The 9403-nt window shown below is 40.8% G+C and overlaps 1 protein-coding gene across 1 annotated transcript; it reads left to right on the top strand.

Moving 5' to 3' along the window:
- The first annotated feature begins 2557 nt into the window (after positions 1 to 2557).
- Positions 2558 to 5742, top strand: tmem234 (transmembrane protein 234). Its single transcript, XM_021584388.2, has 5 exons — positions 2558 to 2646; positions 3757 to 3908; positions 4067 to 4133; positions 4314 to 4406; positions 4561 to 5742. The coding sequence occupies exons 1-5, from the start codon at positions 2634 to 2636 to the stop codon at positions 4671 to 4673; spliced, it is 438 nt and encodes a 145-aa protein (XP_021440063.2). The 5' UTR covers positions 2558 to 2633; the 3' UTR covers positions 4674 to 5742.
- The last annotated feature ends 3661 nt before the right edge of the window (positions 5743 to 9403 follow it).

The raw sequence follows: 9403 nt of genomic DNA, 5'->3' as shown, positions 1-9403 counted from the left end.
TCCTGAGCACTCTGGAGCAGGTTTCCATCAAGGATCTCTCTGTACTTTGCTCCGTTCATCTTTCCCCCCGATCCTGATTAGTCTCCCAGTCTCTGCCGCTGAAAAACATCCCCAATGCATGATGCTGCCGCCACCATGCTTCACCGCAGGGATAATGCCAGGTTTCCTTTAGAGGTGACGCTGGGCATTCAGGACAAAGAGGTCAATTTTGGTTTCATCAGACCAGATACTATTGTTTCTCATGGTCTGAGAGTCCTTCAGGTGCCTTTTGGCAAGCGGGCTGTCTTGTGCCTTTAACTGAGGAGTGGCTTCCGCCTGGCCACTGTAGTATAAAAGCCTGATTGGTGGAGTGCTGCAGAGATGGTTGTCCTTCTGGAAGGTTCTCCCATCTCCACAGAGGAACTCTGGACCATTGGGTTTCTTGGTCACTTCCCCGACCAAGGCCCTTCTCCCCCGATTGCTTAGTTTGGCCGGGGGGGCCACAGCTCTATGAAATCTTAGTGGTTCCAAACCTCTTCCATTTAATGGAGGCCACTGTGTTCTTGGGGACCTTCAATGCACTGTAACAGACAGAGGTAAAATGTGTTTTATATTGGATAGTTAGTAGATATTTGTTCTTCTCTCATCAATAGCTATTTAACCAAGCATGCAATGACTATTATATTTTTTATAAATGTAGATTTTTTTATTTTTCAGATTTCAATCTTCAATAGCTTTAAAAAAAATTATAGCATGCCATGTCTATGGAAATAATATATTCTGAATCAGGGGAGGATGGAGAAAAATCCACAACATTTAGATTTTTATGGGGGAGGGGTTCAATCTTTAATAGCTCAAACAATTGATTCAGAAAATATTTTTTTTCATGGTCACGGCACGCTTTGTTTAAGAGCTATTGAAGATTGAAATCTGAAGATGTTTTTAAAGAAATATATGTTAACTAAAAAAAATCTTTCTACATCCTCCCCTGATGCAGAATATATAGTTTTCATAGTCGTGGCACGCTTTGCCAAGAGAAAACCAATATCCACCAAATATCCAATATTTAAAAAAAATGTACCTCGGTATTTCGCAGACAGTTTTCTATTGACTTTGAATGAATGGCTCAACGGGTGTCAACAGCTTGAGAATACTCTAAGACTACTTTTTTTTTGTTCAAGTGACTGGCAACTGAAATATTCAGTGCCCTCATCTGGTAGAAAGTAGCCAATGGCAGAATTTTGAGGCTGCATTACAGATCTCCATTACTTTTAAGTTGCAATGCGTTTGGGCGTCATTTAAAGTGGAACTGACAGCATTTTAGCAACATTAAATCTTATTCAAATCTGTTCATATTCACCCTCAGAAAGAATGACATGTATTTGAATGTTTTTCATGTTTGAGAAATGAGATCTTACATATGGTCATTTTCACATTTTCATACTTTCATGGAATGTTTGGGAATGATGTGGAGTAAAGCATTTGTGACAATTCTTTAGCAGCCGTGGGTTGGACAATTGATAGTACATTTTTACATTCTGTAATGTTCACTTGAACAGAAACAGTGCTGTACTGAACGACCAGTTGACAAACTGGGAGGTGTTGGGTTGTGGGTTGGGGAACACTGTCAGCATGGCCACCGCCCTTTAAATATGTCCACTCATTGCTTCAGCCCACACCTAGCCACACACACCAAATGTAAGCAAAAATAAGTCAAAGGCTGTTCAAGAACATACAAGAAAGTTTTTTGGGAAACGTGTCAATCTGTACAAAACGTTCCGCAGCGTAGCAAACGTTCAAGCGAACTGAATGGACCTCAGCACCGGACTCTACACAGACCTGTGCACCATAGTCATAGCAGTGCTACAGTAAGCTTATATGCAAATAAGCCATACGGCCATCATTCACTTTGAACTGGGCTGTGTGTTTGCAGGCACTAGCAACAACGGCACTTTAGATCATTAGAAAGCATTTGCCAAAAGCCACAAAATACATATACCTAAATCGATTTATGCAAATATGTAAATACCACGGGAGTCCTCTTACATTTGGGAACTTTACAGTCCTATTGATCAAACAACCACGAAGAGCACAGAATGTTGGTGCCACCTTAATTGGGGAGGATGGGCTCGTGGTAACGGCTGGAACTGAATAAGTGGAAGCAGCAAATCTTACCAGGCCAGCTGTGATTTACAACCTAATACCAAGGAACGTATTGGTGAATGAGTTATATTTGCCTGACTTTCCTAGTTAAATAAAGGTTAAATAAAATCTAATAAAAATACATATTAAATCGGGAATTAATTTCTTACTCTATGTCAATGAATTTTGAGTGAAATAGAACCTATTTTTAAAACCTCTTTTAAAGTTGGTGTTCTAGCATAAACTGGGAATTTGATATTTTTGACTGATATGATTGTTTGTTTTATATCTGCAAGGTAGTTCAAACTGTCTGTTCCAGTTTAAGATTTTACAGTACATTGATTAAGACCATAATGCTTGACAAAATATATATATTTACATTTTATGCTTTTATTTCGCTTCTGAAATAAAACTATCAGATATAATTACTACGTTTGACGGAGTGTCCAGCCAACGTTGTAGAACTGTTTACCGTAGGTGACTTGAATGCGACTCAGTACTCGTTTTTAACAATGGTGTCCGTGGGTAAGTACAGTAGCTAGCTAGTAAATCGGGTATACTAGCGTAGCTATATACTTACACATGGCTCTCTAACAGTCCTTATTTATTGTATTAGTCACACAATGAGCTTGCTGGATTGATTATTTACTGAGGTTGAAGCCGATTACTGTGAATTACAAGAGAAAACGAATTAGCGTTAGCGAGGGCTTTGCTAAGGCAGCTTCCGGGTAGCATTATCTAGCTAAGGGAAAGTCAAAAGTTAGTAACTTGTAGCTAGCTTTCAATCAAGGTATAAAAGAGTTTGAATATATTTACATGTTCGTTAAATTCACACGTTTTGAACAGTTCAACAGACCATGGGGAAATATGTATGTGTAACACCTGTTGTGTAAAATACATCTTGAGCAAATGTCATAAGCTAGAGAGCTTTATCTTTTTGTACTCTCACTTTTCTGGCCATAATATCAAATAAAATACACGTGATAGGCAGATGTTATTGCGGGTGTAGCGAAATGCTTGTGCATCTAGCTCCGACAATGCAGTAATGTTTAACAAATTACACAACATACCCACTACACACAAATCTAAGTAGGAATGAATTAAGACTATACATTTGGAAGAGCGACGTCAGAGCGGAATGGAATGGACTAAGATAGAAGTATAGAATACAGTATGTGAGATGAGTAATGCCAGATAGGTGAACATTATTAAGTGAATGAGATACCGTAGAATAGTATAGAACAGTACAGTGGGGCAAAAAAGTATTTAGTCAGCCACCAATTGTGTAAGTTCTCCCATTTAAAAAGACGAGAGAGGCCTGTAATTTTCATCATAGGTTCACTTCAACTATGACAGACAAAATTAGAAAAACAAATCCAGAAAATCACATTGTAGGATTTTTTAATGAGTTTATTTGCAAATTATGGTGGAAAATAAGCTTTCAAAAGTGTGTGAGGGTTTTAGGTGATAAGACAAATATAATAATTGAGTGGTTGTTGGCAGTGCACATAGGCATTGTTGTTTGTCCAACATGAGTACCATTATCAACTGAAATTGTGTTTATCATAAACTTAGAATTAACAGTTTGAATCCAATTTAATCAAGACAGATGATTGACAGACATTTAATTTCTAGTGGAGGTACTATGCCTCCTGCTGGTAGCTGTGCTGTGGGGCTGCACCAACCCATTTCTGAAGAGAGGCACAGAGGGGATTGAACATGTGAAAAAGGATAGCAAGCTTCTTCACTTCCTGGCAGAGGTTAAGTTCCTGTTTTTAAACATCAAGGTAAATTGACACTTGTATTTGGAGAGGGACTAAAACTTTTTCCATTTAGGCCTATAGTCTTGGATGTAATTCTTAATTGATGCAAATACACTTTCCATGCTTTTCCTGTTATTTATAGCAGATGTAGCCTATAACAACGTGTCCCTTTACATTTGCAGTACCTGATACCATTCCTACTGAATCAGAGTGGGTCCTTGGTGTACTACTTCACCCTTGCCGCCACAGGTGAGCTACATCTTACTACTAAGACATGTTGAACTAGAGGATGACTGTTTTACACATCGACTGCTCACAATCTCATCCTCCTCAGGTTTCTCTTATCTCCAAATCGCATGATTGAAGTTGCCCCTAGATGCAGATTTTTCTATCTCCCTCTTTTTTTGCCCCCCCCCCCCCCTCATACAGATCTGTCTCTGGCTGTGCCCGTGGCCAACTCCCTCACCTTCCTCTTTACCATGCTCACTGGGAAGCTACTCGGGGAGGAGTTTGGAGGGAAAAGTAAGTGTTGTGTGGTCACCACTCTCCAAACATAATGGCACACATTCTACAACATTGCCATCGCTCTCTGGGCTGTTTGGTTAGCCTTAGCACACATTGCATTGAGGATTGTCTCATTTTTCACACGCTGTCTCTGTGTGTTTGTTTGTTGCAGGAGCTGTTGGAGGGATGGTCCTCACCATGGTGGGCATCACTCTATGCATAGTGAGCTCTATCGGTGAGACTGAGAACAAGGGGCAGCAGAATGGCACAAAGGTCTCACCATAGAAATAGATACTGTATCAGCACAGTACTGTATATCTCTATGGGTCTCGCTCTAAAAAAAGATGACTGGACACATTTTAAAAGGTTCTATCACACACCACCTAGTTCAAGTTATTGTTTATTGTCTAGGGTACATTCGATAGGCTTAGTTATGTCTTCAATAGAAGTTACTTTATGTGACTTTACATAACATATTTCAACTACAGCAGTGTTTAGGCTATCCAAAGGGACCAAAGCATATCACTGTAGAACACAACATTTTGTAACAGATAATGAAAATGAGAGCTTCTTATTGGACAAGTTCAAGTAGTAAGCTACCTCTCCAGTCCCTGTTTCAAAACGTTTTCTCCCTACTGGACACAATCCTGACCTACACCAGCCAGGCAGTAGAGTGATTGGACAATATGTAGAAGAGAATGCAAATGAGCTTAGTGGGAACTCATCATGCACAATGTTGTGGCTTCCACACCTTATAACAACTGTGACAGAGTTCAAGTGGGGTTTATTCCAGCCGGGGTCCAGATTTATTGCCTATCTAGTTAAGGCCGAGCCAGCCATTCTCGCCACTTTGCTGCCATGTTGTGTGAATACTGCCCATAGAAACACTAGGCTATAGGCCTATAGAAGACCACAGTCAATGTGTTAGTGTTGAACATAACTAGAGTTCACGTCTTGAAATCACAGTGCTGCTACTGTATACAAAGGTCAGAGAAACCGTTATTACATTGTAATGTCTTAATGTAACTTATTTTGATATGAAACTACAAAGGCGTTCCATGCAAGGTGATATGTTGAGTGGGGAAAAACTGTAGTCTGTTTGCTGTTTTATTGCACTTTTTATTCAGAAATAATGGCATTTAACCCAAAATGCTTATACTGTACAATCAGAGGACGTTGCTGTTTTTGTAAGATAAAATATTTCATATTGTATATTTCCAAGTTTATTTTGATGAAGAGGAATTCTTTACATTCAATGTACACTACCGTTCAAAAGTTTGGGGTCACAGAATTTTTTTTATACACTTTTTTTTTTTAAAGCACATTTTTTGTCCATTAAAATACATTTGATCAGAAATACAGTGTAGACATTGTTAATGTTGTAAATGACTATTGAATGATGAATGATGAATATCTACATAGGTGTACAAAGGCCCATTATCAGCAACCATCACTCCTGTGTTCCAATGGCACGTTGTGTTAGCCTTTTAAAATGATACATTTAGATTCGCTAATTGATCATTAGAAAACCCTTTTACCATTGTTAGCACAGCTGAAAACTGATGTTCTGATTAAAGAAGCAATAAAACTGGTTAGTTGAGTATCTGGAGCATCAGCAATTGTGGGATTACAGGTCAAAATGTCCAGAAACAAAGAACTTTCTTCTGAAACTCGTCAGTCTATTCTTGTTCTGCGAAATGGAGGCTATTCCATGCGATAATTTGACAAGAAACTGAAGATCTCATACAACGCTGTGTACTACCCCCTTCACAGAACAGTGCAAACTGGCTCTAACCAGAATTGAGTGTGAGGCCCCGATGCACAACTGAGCAAGAGGACCAGTACATTAGAGTGTCTAGTTTGAGAAACAATCGCCTCACAAGTCCTCAATTGGCAGCTTCATTAAATAGTACCCGCAAAACAAGGGTCTCAACAGTGAAGAGGCGACTCCAGGATGCTGGCCTTCTAGGCAGTATGTGTTCTTTTGCCCATCAAGGTCAGCATCCCAGAGTCGCCTCTTCGCTGTTGACGTTGATAATGGTGTTTTGCGGGTACTATTTAATGAAGCTGCTAGTTGAGGACTTGTAAGGTGTCTGTTTCTCAAACTAGACAATCTAAATGTACTTGTCCTCTTGCTCAGTTGTGCATTGGGGCCTCACACTCATATTTCTATTCTGGTTAGAGCCAGTTTGGCTGTTCTGTGAAGGGAGTAGTACATAGCGTTGCACGAGATCATCAGTTTCTTGGCAATTTCTCGCATGGAATAGCCTTCATTTCTCAGAACAAGAATAGACTGATGAGTTTCAGAAGAAAATTATTTGTTTCTGGCCATTTTGATCCTGTAAACGAACCCACAAATGCTGATGCTCCAGATACTCAACCAGTCTAAAGGCCAGTTTTCAGCTGTGCTAACATACAGTTGAATTTGGAAGTTTACATACCACTTAGCCAAATACATTTAAACTCAGCTTTTCACAATTCCTGCCATTTAATCCTAGTAAAAAATTCCCTGTCTTAGGTAAATTAGGATCACCACTTTATTTTAAGAATGTGAAATGTCAGAATAATAGTGGAGAGTGATTTATTTGAGATTTTTTTTCTTTCATCACATTCCCAGTGGGTCAAAAGTTTACATACACTCAATTAGTATTTGGTAGCACTGCCTTGAAATTGTTTAACTTGGGTCAAATGTTCCGGGTAGCTTCCACAAGCTCCCTACAGTAAGTTGGGTGAATTTTGGCCCATTCCCCCTGACAGAGCTGGTGTCAGGTTTGTAGGCCTCCTTGCTCGCACACGCTTTTCAGTTCTGCCCACAAATTTTCTGTGGGATTGAGGTCAGGGCTTTGTGATGGCCACTCCAATACCTTGACTTTGTTGTCCTTAAGCCATTTTGCCACAACTTTGGAAGTATGCTTAGGGTCATTGTCCATTTGGAAGACCCATTTGCGACCAAGCTTTAACTTCCTGACTGATGTCTTGAGATGTTGCTTCAATATATACACATTTTTTATTTATTTATTTTATTTATTTTACCTTTATTTAACCAGGTAGGCAAGTTGAGAACAAGTTCTCATTTACAATTGCGACCTGGCCAAGATAAAGCAAAGCAGTTTGACAGATACAACAACACAGAGTTACACATGGAGTAAAACAAACATACAGTCAATAATAAAGTATAAACAAGTCTATATACAATGTGAGCAAATGAGGTGAGAAGGGAGGTAAAGGCAAAAAAAAACATCATACATCATTTTCCATACTAATGATCCCATCTATTTTGTGAAACGCACCAGTTCCTCCTGCAGCAAAGCAACCCCACAACATGATGCTGCCACCCCGCTTCATGGTTGGGATGGTGTTCTTTGGCTTGCAAGCCTCCCTCCTTTTCCTCCAAACATAATGATGGTCATTATGGCCAAACAGTTCTATTTTTGTTTCATCAGACCAAATCAAATCTTATTTGTCACATACACATGGTTAGCAGATGTTAATGCAAGTGTAGCGAAATGCTTGTGCTTCTAGTTCCGACCATGCAGTAATATCTAAGAAGTAATCTAAGCTAACAATTTCACAACTACCTTATACACACAAGTGTAAAGGAATGAATAAGAATATGTACATAAAATATATGAATGAGCGATGGCCAAACGGCATAGGCAAGATGCAGTAGATGGTATAGAGTACAGTATATACATATGAGATGAGTAATGTAAACATTATATAAAGTGGCATTGTTAAAAGTGGCTAGTGATCCATTTATATCAATCTTTCCATTATTAAAGTGGCTAGAGATTTGAGTCAGTATGTTGGCAGCAGCCACTCAATGTTAGTGATGGCTGTTTTAACAGTCTGATGGCCTTGAGATAGAAGCTGTTTTTCAGTCTCTCGGTCCCTGCTTTGATGCACCTGTACTGACCTCGCCTTCTGGATGATAGCAGGGTGAACAGGCAGTGGCTCGGGTGGTTGTTGTCCTTGATGATCTTTTTGGCCTTCCTGTGACATCGGGTGGTGTAGGTGTCCTGGAGGGCAGGTCGTTTGCCCCCGGTGATGCGTTGTGCCGACCTCACTACCCTCTGGAGAGCCTTACGGTTGTGGGCGGAGCAGTTGCCGTACCAGGCGGTGATACAGCCCGACAGGATGCTCTCGATTGTGCATCTGTAAAAGTTTGAGTGTTTTTGGTGACAAGCCAAATTTCTTCAGCCTCCTGAGGTTGAAGAGGCGTTGCTGCGTCTTCACCACGCTGTCTGTGAGGGTGGACCATTTCAGTTTGTCCGTGATGTGTACGTCGAGGAACTTAAAACTTTCCACCTTCTCCACTACTGTCCCGTCAATGTGGATAGGAGGCTGCTCCCTCTGCTGTTTCCTGAAGTCCATGATCATCTCCTTTGTTTTGTTGACATTGAGTGTGAGGTTATTTTCCTGACACCACACTCCGAGGGCCCTCACCTCCTCCCTGTAGGCTGTCTCGTCGTTGTTGGTAATCAAGCCAACCACTGTAGTGTCATCTGCAAACTTGATGATTGAGTTGGAGGCGTGCATGACCACGCAGTCATGGGTGAACAGGGAGTACAGGAGAGGGCTGAGAACGCACCCTTGTGGGGCCCCAGTTTTGAGGATCAGCGGGGTGGAGATGTTGTTTCCTACTCTCACCACCTGGGGGCGGCCCGTCAGGAAGTCCAGGACTCAGTTGCACAGGGCGGGGTCGAGACCCAGGGTCCCAGGGACGAGTTTGGAGGGTACTATGGTGTTAAATGCTGAGCTGTAGTCGATGAACATCATTCTTACATAGGTATTCCTCTTGTCCAGATGGGTTAGGGCAATGTGCAGTGTGATTGCGTCGTCTGTGGACCTATTGGGGCGGTAAGAAAATTGGAGTAGGTCTAGGGTGTCAGGTAGGGTGGAGATGATATGGTCCTTAACTAGTCTCTCAAAGCATGATGACGGAAGTGAGTGCTACGGAGCGATAGTTATTTAGCTCAGTTACCTTAGCTTTCTTGGGAACAGGAACAATGGTA

This window comes from Oncorhynchus mykiss, chromosome 25 (assembly GCF_013265735.2).
Source record: "Oncorhynchus mykiss isolate Arlee chromosome 25, USDA_OmykA_1.1, whole genome shotgun sequence".
Taxonomy (NCBI): Eukaryota; Metazoa; Chordata; class Actinopteri; order Salmoniformes; family Salmonidae; genus Oncorhynchus; species Oncorhynchus mykiss.
Note: the sequence above shows the minus strand (reverse complement) of the source record. Positions and strands in the feature narration are given on the sequence as shown.